Consider the following 17,323-nt stretch of genomic DNA (forward strand, 5'->3'; position numbering starts at 1 on the left):
AAATCCACGGGCCATACAGCAATATATGAGTGACAGAAATTTGATTTCCAGCTCTGAAAGCCTGCCAGAGCTCAAGGAGTGTTTGGACAATGCTCTCAGGGACAGGGTGGGATTGTTGTGGATGGTTCCGTGCAGAAGGACTGGACCATCCCAGGAGTTGGACTGGATGATCCTTGTGGGTCCCTTCCAACTCTGGATATTCCATGATTCTTAGCTCTTGAAATCACCTCCTCCTTCTGCAAGCAGAGAGGTTCTGACACAGAGAAGTGCCCAGGGTGTCCCAAACCCACCACGTTCTCCAAAGGGAGCTAATTTTGAGTTCCTTTGAATGGTGATCATGTGCCTTTGAGTGAGACAAGTCTGGGAAAGCTGTCACTTGGTGGTACTTACCCAGAGACATCCCTAGATGGTGCTAAGAATTAACTTTATGGGAAATATCTGTGCTATCATCTCCTTTGCTCTGAGCCCTCCTTACAAACTCCACTCCCAGAAGAACATGATTTTTCAATAGGAAACTGTCAGATACAAGTCAAAACCTATAAAAGTGCTGGATGAAGAACCTTTTCCTGATATCCAGCCTAAACCTCTCCTGACATGGAATGACAGGAGCTGAGTCCTGTCCCTGCCACAGGGAGCAGAGATGGCCGGGGAGACCCTCAGTCTCCTCCAGCTGAACAACCCAAGTTCCCTCAGCTTGGTTTCACCAAGGCACACGAGAGATCCCCTGCCAGACTCAGGAGCCCCTTTTGGGAAGGGCCATCCTTGGGCAGGGGGTGCCACGCTGCCTTACCCGCCGTACCTGTGACGTCCAGCGGGCGCTTCTTCAGCGCCGTCACCACCGGCCCGTCCTTCCTGCGCAGGAGGGGGCTGCTCCTCCTCTCTGCCACCTTCTGCTTTAGCCTGGATCTCAGCTTCAGGTTGGGTTCAGAGGCTGGGCAGGAAAAGGGAAAAAGGAAAAAGGAAACAGTGTTTTGGTTACAATTATTTTAGCAGTTTTTTACTCAACTTGCAGTTGAGTTGAGTTGAGTTGAGTTGAGCTGAGTTGACCTGGCTGCAGTGGGTTGCAGTTGAGCATTTGCAGGAGGTTCAATTGAATCAGTCATCCCATAACATATTTTTGGAACACACACCTTTTAATACAACAAACGGGTCCCAGCCTATTTGACATCTGAATTCACTGACAAGGAAAGGCAATGGCATTTGAATTAGAAATATAATAAATGTCCTGCAAAGCCTTCTCTGAGTCTTCACAGACTTACAGACTGCTGAGAACTCGCTGGGGTTAGTGCAGAGAGCATCATTCCCATCTCCCAGTTTCCCAACTCTGCCCAACTTGCTCCCAACCCAGCAATAAACCCAACTTATCCAAGGAATCAAGAGAGGAACGGGTGAGACGCCGGAGATGCTGCTGTTGGTCAGCGCGGAGCACCCCCGTGGGCTGAGGTGTATCTCTGGTGTGCTGCTGGAATGGGCAGCTCCACGCCCTCGGAGGCATCCAAGCCCAGGGTGAGGGAGGGACACCAGGAGAAGAGGAAAGAAAACACCAAACTGGAACCCCATGACCAAACCAGGGGAGTGTTTCCTGCTGGTTCCACCCCCTGAAGCAACTCAGCTTGGAGTCACGTGAGCCTCAAGGAACGTCCACTCAAGGAAAAGGGCCTCAGAGTGTGGCCAAGGAAAGCCAGCACCAGGGAGGAGAAGGTTTGTTTATTTGGGGAGCAACTTGGTTACATCATCACAGCCCCAAAGTTAAGCCAGATCTAAAAACACATCAAACGCTCGGAAGGTTCTGGGCTGCATTTCCTGTGCCCACAGTCTGACTTGCTTTGCGGACACCACGCTTTCCAGAGGCTCTTCCAAACCTCTGCTGTGCCCCAATCCTAAGATTCCATCTCTTCCAGAGCTCCTGGGAAGTCCTAAAGGCTCTGGGTTGAGGACAGCTGGAAACAGTCAACATACTTCTCAGCTCTTTATAAAGGTGATGCAGCATCAAGTCAAGATGATTTTCTCTGGAAACCTTCTCATCTGTTCTAGTCTCGAGTGAAATCTCTGCTGAGGCTTCAGGGCTCCTGACAGTTCTGAGAAGTGGGAACTGGCCCCATCTTTTCCCTTCCCCAACCTCTCAACACAATCCCTTTGAACCAGCAAATCCTGCACTCACACCATTAACAACCAACACACTCCAGGGCCAATAATCTCCATTTCTTTAGAAGAATTAAAACAGGGCTTACAAACTGATTTGAATTAACTAAGCCCAGCTACAGCTCTATTTCCCTCCAGCTGGCTTTGACCACCAGGTCACCTCAAAGATCAAGTCTGACAATGTTAATTGCAGGGCTCAAAAAATCAGAAGGCTGATGAATTCAAGATCAAATGCTTCAAGTTAAGCCATCAAAACAGTTCTTTGATGGAATTTTTAGGAGGGGAAAAAAAAAAGAAAGAGCTTGTCATGAATGTTTTGGACAGAAAAACGCCAGCAAGAGATAAAGGGAGCACTAAAAAGAGTGTCAGGTTCCGGGAGCTGATGCTTCAAATGCAGAATGAACTGCATTAGCAAGGGGGGAATCATCTGAGAGGGCATTTGCATATTAAATGGCTGCATGCAAATTGGAAGAGTGGACCAGTTCAAATACAAGCAGAGGCTCTAAAACAGCTCCTCCTCAAAGTGCTCTCCAAACCAGAAGTTGACTTGGTAGCTTAAAAGTAGTCTTTGGGTACAGAGCTCACCCCACATCCTTTAAGTCACAGCTTAAATCTGTCCCAAAGACTGAGCAGTAACAACTGCCAGGATGGTCTGATCGAGGCTGGAATGAGGTGATCTCCAAGGTCCCTTCCAGCCCCAAGCACTCTGGGATTCTATGAAGTGGGAAGGTGTCCCAGCTGGGGGCTGATACACCCATCTGAAATCAATGGAACCTAAGCTACAACTGTTGGAAGGACAAAGGAAAACATGTCAATAAAAACTGTATTTCAGCCCAAATTTTATTCCTACCCCATTCATACCCTGCTGAAGGATGGGAACACACCAGTAATTGGGTGGCTTTCAAATACAGAGAATGAATTGGTTTAAAAAACACCTTAAAAATGGGCAGGGAAACAAAAGATTCGGGGTCATAGAAGTCCCCCATGTAAAGCCACAATAAAAACATTCTTTTATATAACAAGAAAGGAATGAACATAGAAAACTGCAGCCTTAAAAAACACCTCCAGAATAAGTTGCAATGTATTGGAATTTGTCAGATTAAACTATTTTAAGGCGAAATCGTCCTGTATTTTCCTCCTTCGCTTCCTCAGCTGGAGGATCAAGTTCTGAAACACCAAAAAGTCTATTTAAAGAACTGCTCTGATTTTGTTGTTTATCCCTCAGATATAATCCCAAATCTAACATGGCATCAAGTCCTGGGAGAGCATAATCCCTACATGGATTTAATTGGGTGCTTGAGAGCCCAAAGTAGGTGAATTAAAATTCAGCACAGAACAGCCTCGAACTCGCAGAATTAACACAAAACCTATTTTACAATAAAAGATGAAGCTTCCAAAACTCAAAGCATGAATTTCACCTTATTCAGATGGTTTTTAAAGTATTTTATAGGAAAAACATTTTGAAGCTGAGGACAGCTGTTCTTCCCAAGCATAAAACAGGAATTTAAGCAACACATAACTATCAATTCCTGACAGTCAATGCACTGTTCAGTGTTCCCTCAGGAACACCCATCCCACTGGAAATCTCCCCAAATTCACCAATATGCCCAACCAAAGCCTTGTTAACTGGAGCAAATTTAAGAACTGGAGACTAAATGATGTAACTTCAATTAAAAAAAAATCCTGTTCCTCTACCTCTTAAAGTGGAATCTTTCAAACAAATGCTGTGAAGTCGATCAAAAACCCCCCTCAGTAAACAAATGAAGCCCATGCCCAAGTGTGAGTCAGCTCCCACAAAGCCAGTGGGATTTCTGGAGCCCTGACATCCTTAATTTGGCCTATAATAAGGATTTATACAAAGAATATTCTGTTTTCCTCCCAGGAAATTAATAACCAGAACATAAGCCAAAAAGCTTCCCTAGTTTTCACAGGCTCCAGCCCAAGTTACCCCTCTCCTACGTCACTGAGTGCAGCAGGACCCATGTAATCCAATTCTTCCAACATTTATGTCAGTCCCATTGTTTTTTTTCCTAGAATTGCAGCCCTTAAGCTGCTCAACTAATCAGACATTAAGTCTGAAGGCAAAAACCCACCAAGTCCTGGGCAGACTTTGCCCTGTTCCCATTGCCTATCCACATTTAGGGAATAAAAGCCAACAATGCACCAGGAAAACCCTGCTCCCAGGCCTTGGACAGCTTCATTTTGGCAGCTGGGGACTGAGAAGGGATGTTATTCTGTTGTTGTTATTATTATTATTATTATTTTTAATATTTTAATTATTTTCCTACTAAGCCTCACCAGCCAGGCAAAGGTCAACAGAATCTCTTCTAACATCCAGGTCACTCCAAGAGAAAACAGGGGAGAGGGAGAAATGCTGCCTGGAACCAGCCTTTTGCAACACCCAAAATTTGAATAAAGAGAAATTATCTCTTTGCTTCAGCAGTAGAGACAAATATAGGAGTAAAACTGCCCAGAGAGGCTGTGGCTGCCCCTGGATCCCTGGAAGTGTCCAAGGCCAGGTTGGACAGGGCTTGGAGCAACCTGGGCTAGTGGAAGGTGTCCCTGCCCATGGCAGGGGGTGGCACTGGATGGGCTTTAAGGTCCCTTCCAGCCCAAACCATCCTGGGATTCTGTGACTCTCCATAGGATTTGGAAAAAGCCCACAGCAACCAAAAAACCCAAGAGGAAAAGCATGTTAAGAAGTTAAATAATTCCCTTTAAATCTCCATGGTGGTGGTGGCAGCTTTCTAATTAACAGAGTGTTTTAATACATCCACTGCTCGAATTTCAGAAAGCAGGGAATGCCTTTAACAACCTTGTTCCCAGGGAGAAAATGAGGACAGAATTCCTTAGAAATGCAAAACTGAAAAGCTCTGTTAAAAACCACTTCAGCAGCTCCAAGAAAGCTGTTGACAAACAGCTCTTGGAGTTATCAAAACAGGTTTCCAGAGCCTCTAAAACTCCTCTGTAAGGATTCTCCAGAGATTTTCCCCTGGGGATCCCAGTGAAAGTGATTAAATTTGGAAGCCCCCACATCGACCTGGGGGCTGAAATGGTCACTTAAATTTTCCCCTCTCAACAGCTCCCAACAAAACACGGACACCAAAACATATTTAGAATAAAGGAAACTACCCAAAACTGGAAAGAAAAATCCTGGTGCTAATCCAGGTATTTCCCAGCAGCACCAACCAAACTGTTCTCAGATCAGTCAAACACAAGGAAGAGCTCAAAGAATTTGGAGAGGGAAGGAGAGAAATGCATCCCCGGGATTAAAGCAATTAGTAACTGCACCAGGAAAACGACTTCCTGCTGAAACCCAAAAACTGGAACACAAAAACTGAAACCAAAAAAACTGGAACAGCCAAGAAACTGGAACATAACTCAGGAAAGAAAATCAGAGGGAGGAGGATCTGAGGGCACAGGAGGCACCAGGAGCACGCTGCATTCCACAGTGCAGAGGGAGATGTGCAGGAATGATGTCGAGTGCATGGAAGCCTTTGGAATGCAGCCAAATGCTGCCATAACCTGTGACCACATCAGGATGCTCTAAATAAGAGTAAAGACACATAGAATTCCATGGAGTTTTGGAAGGGACCTTAAAGCTCATCTCATTCCACCCCCTGCCATGGGCAGGGACCCCTTCCACTAGCCCAGGTCACTCCAAGCCCCGTCCAACCTGGCCTTGGACAATTCCAGGGATGGGGAATATTCATTCTTCCTAAAAATTTTACAACCTGCACCCTGGAAGAGCTGATCATTCAAACTGCCTTCCTACAGCCGCCTAAGTCACCCTCTCCCCAGGGATGATGCTGGTTGGACTCCAGCCCTGGTAATCAGAACTCTATTGTGATGGATTCTGTTATTTGAGCTGCAAATATTTAATCAAATTTAATAAAATTGGGCTCCACGACACAGAGGTTTTAAATTACCAACACAAAGCCAGAGCTTTCGGTGCCAAAAATCTGAAAAGCTCACCAGCAATAAAGAACTTTATTTAGGATGGGCTCCAGCCTTCCCTGCCTTTTGTTTACACCAGACTGTTCAGGAGCCTTTCTTCTCCAAGCAACTTAACATTCTTGGCACTGGGAATTCTGCAGGATCTCGCTGTGCCAGAGCCTGACGTGCTGTTGCGTTGAAAGGAAAATAAAAGAAAACAAGGAAAAATCCCCAAATTCTGCCCTGAACTTGTTTGTATCCCAGAAGATTAATGCTGGTACCCAAAAAGGACAAGTATCAGCCTTCTGGAAAACCCAAATCAGCCCCACATCTTCCTGTTTGAAAACAACCCTGCCTTTGGTTGCTTCCCTTTCTTAATAATGTGATTAGATCCATTTATCAGCCTTAATTCCCCCTGTCTGCCAGGGTTTTATTCTCCAGGAGTCTTAGGGAGAACTCAGGCTGGGAAGCAGCACAGGGGGAGATGTGCAGATGTTTTCCTTCTCCTTCCAGAACCCTGGGAGCAAGAAGAGTGACCCCTCCTCAAACCCAGCCGGAGAAGGTCCCCGGAGGGGATGAGCTGGGGAGGCTTTGGAGCATGGCAAAGTCCATCCATACTGTGGGAATGATTAACAGCCCAGGAATGCATCACCTGGTTTCACAAGGCACAGGGAAGAGCTAAAAACCTCTTGGAATCAGGCTGGCCACAGGGATGGCACCAAGGGAAGTGCATGGAAGTGCTGTGATTGCCCAGAGGAGCCTGGGAGGTCTTTCCTCCCCCAGAGGTAGAGATTGGAGGATGCCCTGCCTTCAGCAAATCCAAGTTTTTGGAGTCCTTCAGGAAGGACACAGGCAAAAGTACCACCCCCAAAGGTCCAGGGGAACCCTTCCCAGGGAAAACCCACATCCTGGAGCCAATTTCTGATTGCCTTCTTGTGCAGCTGAAATGTTTGGCACTTGTCACCCAATCAACCCACCATGCCCGGGGAGGGGGAACAGATGGGAATGCAACCATGGATCCACCCACGGATCCCTCCAGCAGGCCACGTGCTGTGGTCCAGAATGAGAAATTCCCACAGACCTGGGAGGCAGGAGGCACAGGGAGCAGTGTGGAAGTGGATTTTTTTCTCATGAATGAACAAAAAGCCCAAGTTTACAAATGTCACAAGAATTTCCTATAAGGGTGGGGAGGCCCTGGCACAGGCTGCCCAGAGAAGCTGTGGCTGACCCTGGATCCCTGGAAGTGTCCCAGGTCAGGTTGGAGCAACCTGGGCTAGTGGAAGGTGTCCCTGCCCATGGCAGGGGGTGGGACTGGATGGGCTTTAAGTTCTTCCAACCCTTCCATCCCAAACCATCCTGGGATTCTATGAATTGTGTTAAACCATTCACTGCACCTTAAACCTGCTCCACTTCTATTAGAAGAGCTGCCATAAGAATACCCACAGCCCTCCCAGAAGGAAAGGGAGGGTTGCCAGCTCTTGGGAACTGGTTTAGGGCACTTGATTTGAGCCAAGGCTGTAGTAAAACCACAGGGAGATGTGGCTGACACTCCATCATCATTCCTGATTGCAAGGACAACACAGCTTTTGACTCCTGGTGCTCATCCCTCCCTGTCTGGAGATCCACAAGACCTGAGAACAACCTAAGGAGCACCTGCAGAAGGTGTGAAGTTCAGTCATATCCCTGCTTTCCTCCCACTCCACCTGTGGACATTCCCTGCCTCTTCTCCCAGGGAACAAGCAACAGGACAAGAGGAAACGGCCTCAAGTTGCACCAGGGGAGGTTTAGATTGGGATACTGGGAAAACTTCTTAAGAAAAGGGTGGTCAGGCATTGGAACACATGGAGTCAGCACTCTTTGAAGTGCCCAAAAACCACATGGATGTGGTGCCTGGGGACATGGTTTTGTGGTGGCCTTGGTCAGATCTTGGAGGTCTTTTCCAGCCTTATCAACTCTGTGAGCTTTCCAGAAAAGTGGTTTTCTCTGATTTCCAACACACAGCTCTGTGTCCCACCCACAGGAGCAGCTCTGCTCCCTGCCTGGCTCTGGAAGCTCGGCCGTTCCCTGAAGGCAGCAGCCGAGAATCCCGAGCTGGCCGGGCTGGGAGCTGAGATATGGAGCTGGGGATCAGGGCCAACCCAAGCAACCTGGGTTACACAGTGCAGAGCTGAGAAACAACTGACCTGCCCAGAAAACCCAGCCCAGACAGGACTGTGGAGGGGGGAACCAAGTCCTTGCAGGAAGTCCCGACGTTCCACTGGCAGCAGCTTTTTTACTGACTTTAAGTATAAACCTGCCAGTGAAATGCCAACCCCCAGAGAAATCAACTTTTCTCGATATTTTTCTCACTCAGCAAAAATATACTTGGGCTTCAGACACCCAGATCTCTGTCTTAGCTCTGAATTCGGGAATTTGCTGGATTTTTGCATGGTTTTGGAATTTTTAGGACTTCTTAAAAGCACCAGATACAGCTGCCTGTGGTTATTCCAGTTCTGCAGCTTCCTAGCATTGCAAAGATAAAAATGCTGATCCACACGTGCCGTTTCCTACACATTTCCACCACTGTTCTTGACCAGCATGGAAATGGGAACTGGTTTGGCAAAGCTGCACATGTTATCTCCCAAAAAAAACCCAAACCCAACATTTGATACGATTTCTGTACAGCAAATGGGTTCCAGGATTGTTTGGATGCTTCAATACAGTCTCTCCAAGAGGAGCAGATCAACAAGCAGCAATTCCTTCTTCAGTTTGTTTGGCAGCCAAGTTCAATCTTCAGGCCCCTGGGCTAAACTGGGAAATCTGAACATAACCTATCTCCTGCTTTTCCTCCTGGTTTCTCTAAAATCTTGAAAGGAAGCTCCTGAGATCCCTGGGGACAATTTGCTGCCTCGTGTTTTGAGTTGGAGACAGTCTGGGTCTACACCTTGTTGCTCTGAGACCACAACATCTCACAACCTTTGGCACACGACACCCGCAGCAGCTCCAGCCTCCCGGGAACACCGAGCACAGAGCCTGGGAAATAAACCACCTCCTGAAATGCAGCTTGTTGGGACCATAAAATCAAATCAGGGGACCAAATGTGCCAGCGAAGGACAGGGAAGGAACGAGGGCCTACCTGTTTTCCGGAGTGGGAAGTCGTCTTTGGAATCGTACATCCCCAGGACCGGGTGGTTGTAGGTGCCGGATACGCCGCTTTGGGGAGGGGAACTCTGGTCCAGAGAGCTGTGCTGGGTCTTCCTGCACAGGAGGAAAGACAAGGAGAAGCTTTAGAGCAGGGACACACACAGGGGACGAGCGCAGGGTCTGGGATCTCAGCACCCAACGGGGCAAAGGCGAGACTTCAGTTCTGGTTTTGTCCTTCTGGGCACTCACAGGAAAAAAGACCTAAAATCTCATACACAGGGAAGCAACTAAATTTAATTTTCAGTGTAGGAATCACCCTGTGAAGGTATTTAACCATTAGTATAAATTCTAAGCCTGTACTTGAGCTGGGTTTTGCTAAGTCATGTTCTCGAATCTAAGCATGGGTGTTGTCATCCCCTCAACCACGGCACAAACGACCAATTTCCCTTCTCAGAATAAAACCAGATTTAGCAAAGTCAAACCCAGATTTTCAGCACAGGCTCAAAGATTTAAGCTGGCCAAGAGCAGCCAAAGGTGGTCTCCTGCCTTTCCTTCGCTGCCTCCCAACCCAAGGGCTCAGCAGAGCCAGGGCCAAAGCTCTCAGCACCTTCCCAGCTGAACTTCTCCAAGCTGATAATTTATTGCTTTGTTTGAGCAGGCTGCTGGAAGTAAATTACAGTCTGTTTGCTGAGGATATTAAATAATGAATGAGTTTTCTCAGCCTCCCACCAGTCTGTTGGCTGCATCTTTCCTACTTAATGACTTGTGCCCAGCTCTGCTGTTTCTCAGGAGCTCTCCCAACCTGGGAGAAGTCTCCAGTTGGCAGAGGAGCTATACCAGCGGAATGACTGATTTAGCCATACAGGTGACAGTCACTGGGCTCTTACAACTCAACTTTCAATGAACAGAATTTAAACCCTCTATTTCTTCTAAATCCTGAAGAAAACAGGACCACAGAAAGCAGCACTTTGTTAAAAAACAGAAGGGAATATTTGAAATTTTACAGTGTCTAAAAACCAGGCATTGATGGAGACCTTGGTTGAAAATATGCTGATACAAAAGGTTCTTTAAGGAACAAAAATGAGCCATTCCCAATTGAAAACTGCACAGATTCATCCAATTCCCTGAGCAGTACCAGTCCCAAATCATCCCATTCCTTGAGTGCAAGCTCAAGCCAGAAGTCTGGGGAGATGCAGAGCATCAATTCCACTGCAAGTCAAATCCTTCAAAACCAAGGGGCTAATGAACCATCAAGAAAACAAATTGAATTTTCTACATGATTTTGTTACCAAAAAAAAAAATCCCTCTGAGAAGTTCATTTGAACATCTCCATCCCCATTTTCCACACCCACAGACCTTCGGGTGGAAGGTGTCCCTGCCCATGGCACAGGGTGCAACGAGATGGGCTTTAAGGTCCCTTCCAACCCAAACCATGCCATGAGATCTTACCAGGCAGTGTGATCCACTGTGTTCTCCCAACCCTCCCTCTCCACACTCCCGATTTCCCTGACTCCTGGGGCTCCCCCAGGGCTGTATTTCTCCCGTGTGACATTCCCAGCCCCAAAAACCCACCCAGTGCTTTAACCACCACCTGCCAGCAAAGCACACCCCAACTGAAGGATCTTTGAATCCCTCCCGAAAACAGAAGGGGCTTTCTCTGCCTGGGATCTACTCCATCCATGGGAAGGCAGCACAGAGAGATGTTTCACTCCCAGGAAGCTGCAATCCCAGAGCCCTGAGCCCCCTCCTGTCCCACACTGACATTTCTGGCTCTGCACGAGCAAGAGGCTTTTTTTTTCCTCCTGCCTTTTTTTTTTTTTCAATCATGACTTCAAGCACACAATTGAGTACATTGAAGCTCTTTTCATCCCTTTATAGGGAATGTGCAGGAATTCAAAGGGCCTGTTTTGATGTGCTCTGGGGCTGCTGAATGACAGAGATTGAGCTCTGCAAACAGGAACACATTCCATGGCTTCAGGACTGGGATGTGACGCTGCTCCCAGCAAAAGGCACTGCTCTGCATGTCTGTTCAAGAATTCCAGAGCTGTTGAAGGAGAGGAAATGGTACATAAATGGAGCCTGCAGGCATTCCTGAAAGCACATCCTTTCGTTTCAGGCATCCCCCGCTCTCTGAGGTCCCTCAAACACCCCTGTGCAGATATAAACTTGGACTCGATGATCTCGGAGGTATTTTCCAACCTTAATGACTCCATGATTTTATACTTTATCCTTCAAACATGTTCACCCAACATACACTGAATATACCTTCAAACATATGGACCTGTGCTGGAATGTTTTGTGCACACAGGATGGAGACACCTGGGAAGGTGGGAATAACGTAACATCAAATTTAATGTCTGATTTCAAGTATAATTATATCTCTCTACCTCCTCACCCTGCAAACACTCAGTTAAACTCCCTTTTAACATGGAGTGGCTGCTTCCAAAGCATTGCTGACAACTTCCCAGGGAAATCCCAGCCTTGTTTGCTGAGCCCAAGGTGCTCCTGCCAAGCCACACTTAAGGATCTCCCACAGCAAAACCTCCTGGGAGCTGAGCTGTCCAGTGGGCTCAAAATCCACAGGAGGGACAGTTTGATCAGGAAATTCCAAAAAACCTCTCCTGCTGTTGCCTACCATGGAATTTCAGACTGGTTTGGGTTGGAAGGGACCTTAAAGCCTATCAAGTGCCACCCCCTGCCACAGGCAGGGACACCTTCCACTAGCCCAGGTTGCTTCAAGCCCCGTCCAACCTGGCCTTGGACACTTCCAGGGATGGGGTATCATCCTAGAGGTCTTTTCCAACCTTCAGGACTTGGTGATTCCATGTCAGCAGGACATCTTTCATGTCACAGCCACTGCCATCATACCCTCAGGAGATGCTTTTTTTCCAAGGAACGTTTTCAATTTTTTTCAAGCAAGGAATTCACAAACCTTAATAAGACCAAAAGGAAGTGCTTAAAAGCTGGTGTGTCATTTCCAAAGGCTCTTGCAGCATCTGGTACCACTTAATTGCCTTCCCTGCTCACAGTGGGAGCATGGGGAGCATCTCCTGCAAGGCTCGTTTGCGTGTGTTCAATCCAACCACCACCCAACTGCATCACATGGCAAGTATGTGGGGACATAAATATCTCTAGAACTGAGCTGGTAACCTATGAGATGCCATATAAATAAATACTAATATGTAAGGAATTTAAAGGTTCTTTGAAATAGAACAGAAAGGAAAATCTTCCTCAACTCCTGCCTTAAGCGAAGGGTGCGTTTCCAAACCCTCCACCCCGCTGCCACATGCCCTCCCCCAAGGCTGAGCAACTCAGCACTGACACAGGCCCTAAGAAAGATCTGTGAGGCCTCTGAGGCTCCTCCTTCCACCCTGGGTTAGAAACCAGAAGACCAACCCTCACCCCACCACAAAACAGACGAAGGAATAGGCCTTAAATCCATCAGAAAAAGGAAGGATCCTTGTGCAATGGTTTGTGTGTTGTCTCTACCTGCTGGCATCCCTGGAGCATCACAGGAAGGGGATGCTGGGATTAATGAGTGCCATGAGGAAACTAAACAATATATTGGTGCTCAGAAAGTCCTCAGCATTAGCTTAGAATAGGACAGGGAACATCCTGAAACCCCAAACACGAGGAATAACCTCCTGCATCACCCCTGGCCCTGCAACACAGAGAATGCCAGGATGGTTTGGCTTGGAAGGGATCTTAAAGCTTGGGAGGGACCTTAAAACCCATCTTCTTCCATGCCCTGCCATGGGCAGGGACACCTTCCACTATCCCAGGTTGCTCCAAGCCTTGGGCACTTCAGGGATGGGGCAGCCACAGCTTCTCTGGACACACTTAATTTTTATTGGCTTTCTACCATTTCTAGATTAACTGTTATTTTAACCAACTGTTAAATGGAGAACATGAAGGCTCGGAGACTTCAACCACCTTTAAGAAAATCCCTAAGTCTCAGATTGGATTTTCAGAGATGTATTAAAACTGCTCAATCTCCCTGGACTGGAAGAACATTTGAATTCTTCTGCCAACTCCACTTCAGCAGATCTGTCCTGGCTCAGAGCTGGGAGAGCTTTCAAATTGCATTTCAGCTCAGTTTCTGGAATTTGGAAACATCTTCTGTCTATGACCTCATCCTCCCTGTACACATGTTCAGTTCTTAAGACTTGAAGCACTGTCAGAACCTCAGCTCGAACACGAATTTCATGGTAAAATGAGATATCCTTCATTTTTGTCGTTCAAAATGTCATTAATTTTATTCTTACTAATGACAACATCTGAAGCACTTCGGTTTTTTATTTAATGGAATCATAATGTTACAGCAGTGGAAGTTTTCAACTCATCTCAAATTTCCTGCTTGTCTTTTATACATGGAAGGAGTGATTTTCTGAAGCTGAAAGTGGTTTCTTGGAGACCAACAGCTGAAAATTTCCAGCTGAAAATTTGATTTTCCAGTTGGAAACAGAGATACTGGGGCAGTTGTGATTGGAAGCGTGGACAGAACTCACTGGATGTTTCCAGAAAGAGCCAAATAAACAAACCTTCCCACTTTGAGAGACTGAGATGAGCAGAAAGTGTTAAAGGCTTTAAAATGGGGGGTTGCTCAACTATCCTGATCTGAAAATCAGTGAATCACAGAATCTCCTGAGTCGGAAGGGACCCACAAAGATCAGTGAAATCCAACTCCTGACATGAACAATTATTCCTCAGTTTCCTGAAGTTCAAGTTTTATAACACCTGAAAATCAAACCCTGGGTGAAAAGCTGGACAACTTCTCCAGGGTCACGTGCAAGACTTGTGAGTTGGAATAACTGTGGATTAAAGACAGCAAAGGCCTCAACGCACAAAACACCGCGACCGTCCCGGCAGACACGGCAATTATTCCCACTGAAACCCTCTGGAAAGGGAGGGAATTCTGGTTCATTCCATGAGCACATCAGGCCTATTCCCCACATCTCCAGCAACTGGGAAGAGGCTGGATGCCAAGGCCAAGCCCCACTTACCCGTACCAGAAGCGAGGGTCACTGGAGATGCAGTGGTTGAGATTCCGGTGGGCCAAGGCCTTCTTCTTATTTAAGACAAATTCCTGCAATTTCATCTTCACTTCTGTGCTTGCCACTGCACCTGCGAGAAAAAGGAAAATAAAATAAAATACAATCAAGGTTTTTTAATCAACTCCCATCCTGGGAAGAATTTGAAATTTCTCCAAAGATTCAGAGTTAAATCTTTGATTTCGAGCCCAAAAGAAGAACTTTGCTTTCAAAGGGAAAAGAACAAAGTGCCTCCAGTAAGGAGCTCTCCTTTTTTTTTTTCCTCTTTAGCTTTGCATAGAATCACAAGTTATGTTTGAAAATAGGGATGTAATCAGAGCTTTAATTTCACTTTATTTCAAGGATTTTACACTTGTATAGAAGACACTTGGAATAAAACACTTGTCCGAGGTGTTCCAGCTCTCTTTGAATCAAAGGCATCGGAGAAAAAGGGTCTTGTGGAAACTCCAGTTGTTAAAAGTCACATCTGGAAGCAGGAGGGGAACGAGCCCAATGTCTCACATGTAGATTTTGTCTTGAAAACTCCTGCAAAGAGGGACCTCTTTGTCCCAGAGTCCCCGCGCACACTAATTCCAATTCACTTCCCAGGGTCCCACCTCCTGCTTCAAACAGAAACCCCAACGTTTCACGAAGAAACTCAGTGATTTTTGCAGAGTTAAAATGTCAGCTGTGCCATTTCTCATCATGATTCCTCTCCACAACGGAGACCAGGCTGTTTTCCTGCCCTGATGGATCCAACTGCTCATTGGGTTGACAGCCCAGACTCCCAGGCACAGCTCCTGCCGGAGCGGCGCATCCAAACTCTGGCACCAGGACACGCGGAAAATGATGCTTCATCTACACCAGGGTATAAAGCAGGAGTTCCAAAGGAAAATATCTGGGCAAGGACGGAATGAAAAGGCCATGAAAACTGTCTGCTCTACTGGGAATAAAAACTCAAAGATCACCCCGTGGTATTTTCGGCTCCCGGACCCTCCTCGACGACGTGGTGACATTTGACACACAGGGGGAACAATTCGTGGTCTCTCCTCGAGAGGAGGAAACTGCAGCATTTCTTATCAGGCAGAGCCTGAGGGTGAAATATTGTTCAAACTTTGAAAGAGTGCTCAAAAGCATAAAAATCCCCCTTTTTGGAGCCCTGCATTTCACACTCGCTCTCCAAACACGGGTTTGGGGGAAAGTTCAGCTGAGGAGATGGAGATAAATTCCTGAGCAGCAAGACCAGATGAGGTGACAAATTCAGGCTTCAAGGCCTTCTCTCTGCAAAAAGTGTTTCCTTTAATCCACCTTTAAAACAATCCAGTGTGGCTGTGTCCTGTCAGTTTGGGATAAACCTGTTCTTTGGAAGACTTGAACCTGAACAGTTTAGGATGGGGAGGGTTACAAGAGCTCCCCTGGCAGGTTTCCCTTTCAACTGGAGGTTGAAAGGCCCCAGATACCATAGAAGGGTTTGGGATGGGAGGAATCCTAAGGATCATCCAGTTCCATCCCCTGCCATGGGCAGGGACACCTTCCACTAGCCCAGGTTGCTTCAACCTGACCTGGAACACTTCCAGGGATCCAAGGACAGCCACAGCTTCTCTGGGCCCTGTGCCAGGGCCTCCCCACCCTCACAGTCAACAATTCCTTCCCAATATCCCATCCAAGCCTGCCCTCTGGCACTGGGAAGCCATTCTCCCTTGTCCTGTCCCTCCATCCCTTGTCCCCAGTCCCTCTCCAGCTCTCCTGGAGCCCCTTTAGGCCCTGGAAGGGGCTCTCAGCTCTCCCTGGACCCTTCTCTTCTCCAGGTGAACCCCCCCAGCTCTCCCAGCCTGGCTCCAGAGCAGAGGTGTTAACAAGGAGGGAGAAGAAACTCCACCTCTATCCCACACTCTCCATATTTCAGATTAGGACAATTTTAGCTGCATTGCTCCAAATTTTCCAATGTGCGAAAAATAACTTGAGTGTCCTCAAGAGCTGAGGTGCTCTAATGATTCTACACCACAGTACTTCTTAACTAAAAAGTAATTTAAAAATAAAACCGTAGCCATGGGAACAGGAGCTTCAGCTTAACATCCCCAAAATCTCTTTCATTTTTCCTCTGCACCTCTGTGTTGCATCCAAAAGGCTCTTTGATCCCACTTTACAGAGACTCGGGTTGGATATCAGGGAAAATTTCACCACTGATAGAGCGGTCAAGCATTGGAAAGTGCCCAGAGCAGTGGTGGGGTCCCTGGAAGTGTCCAAAATACATATGGATGTGGCACTTGGGGACATGGGTTAATGGTGGCTTTGGCAGTGCTGGGGGAATGGTAGCACTTGATGATCTTGGAGGCCTTTTCCAACCTTGATGATTCCAAGAATGCCACATTCACACGCAGGGAGCGGCAGAGTCAACATTCAGGTCATTTTTTTTTTTTTTACTCTCACAGACTTTCCTATTAGAAAAGTTCTTCTTGGAGCTCTATCTTATTCTTGCTTCCCAGACAGAATCCCACCTCCTGGTATCCCCTTCCACCACTTCTTCCACCAGGAGCTCCTTTATTCCCTGTGAAATGAAGACCCAGTGAGTGGAGGGCACAACTTGGCGAGGCTTTGTTCCTCCCTTTCACTCCTAAAAGAAACCAGAACAAGCAGCCCAAAGTGTCTCTGATAAGGGAAATTGTGAGGCCATAATGATCTCATCAAGTGCATAATGACACGTGGGAAGGGCCCCCACAATCTGCAACCTCCTGAAAGAAGCTCCTGCTGAATGGAAACACTTTAAAGGGAAGAACTGAGGACTCGACGACGTCTTAAAAGGAGTGGGATTCAGAGGAGTGAAAGAGAGAAGCAATGCAGGGTGCATCTGGTGTTTTATGGGCTTAATATTCTGCCTCCATTAGGAATGCTGCCAAAAATACTTCAAAAAATGTTAAATCAAGGGAAGAGAGGCCAGGCTTCCTTTTGAAAAACGCTAAAAAGGCATTTAGTGAGACAAAACTGGAGATAAAGCAGAGAAACACATTTCTCTCTTCCCCTCAATCCCTCCCAACAGTTCCCTGTGCAGCCCAGGAACTACAGAGGTTCCTCCAGGTTTAGAAAGAGGCTTT

At 46.9% G+C, this 17,323-nt stretch overlaps 1 protein-coding gene across 9 annotated transcripts in view; it reads right to left on the reverse strand.

Moving 5' to 3' along the window:
• HDAC4 (histone deacetylase 4) overlaps nucleotides 1–17,323 on the reverse strand; it is a 190,295-nt gene that overhangs the window by 57,641 nt on the left and 115,331 nt on the right. For 4 of the 9 annotated variants that reach the window (XM_064660248.1, XM_064660245.1, XM_064660252.1 and 1 more), the window contains exons 5-7: nucleotides 14,205–14,325; nucleotides 9,194–9,315; nucleotides 791–931 (exon numbers count right to left, since the gene is read on the reverse strand). In XM_064660248.1, the coding sequence (XP_064516318.1) occupies nucleotides 791–931; nucleotides 9,194–9,315; nucleotides 14,205–14,325 (384 nt within the window). The remainder of the gene's footprint in view (nucleotides 1–790; nucleotides 932–9,193; nucleotides 9,316–14,204; nucleotides 14,326–17,323) is intronic. The other 5 variants (XM_064660250.1, XM_064660247.1, XM_064660251.1 and 2 more) reach the window with 3 other exon arrangements.

Source organism: Pseudopipra pipra, chromosome 7 (genome assembly GCF_036250125.1).
Source record: "Pseudopipra pipra isolate bDixPip1 chromosome 7, bDixPip1.hap1, whole genome shotgun sequence".
NCBI lineage: Eukaryota > Metazoa > Chordata > Aves > Passeriformes > Pipridae > Pseudopipra > Pseudopipra pipra.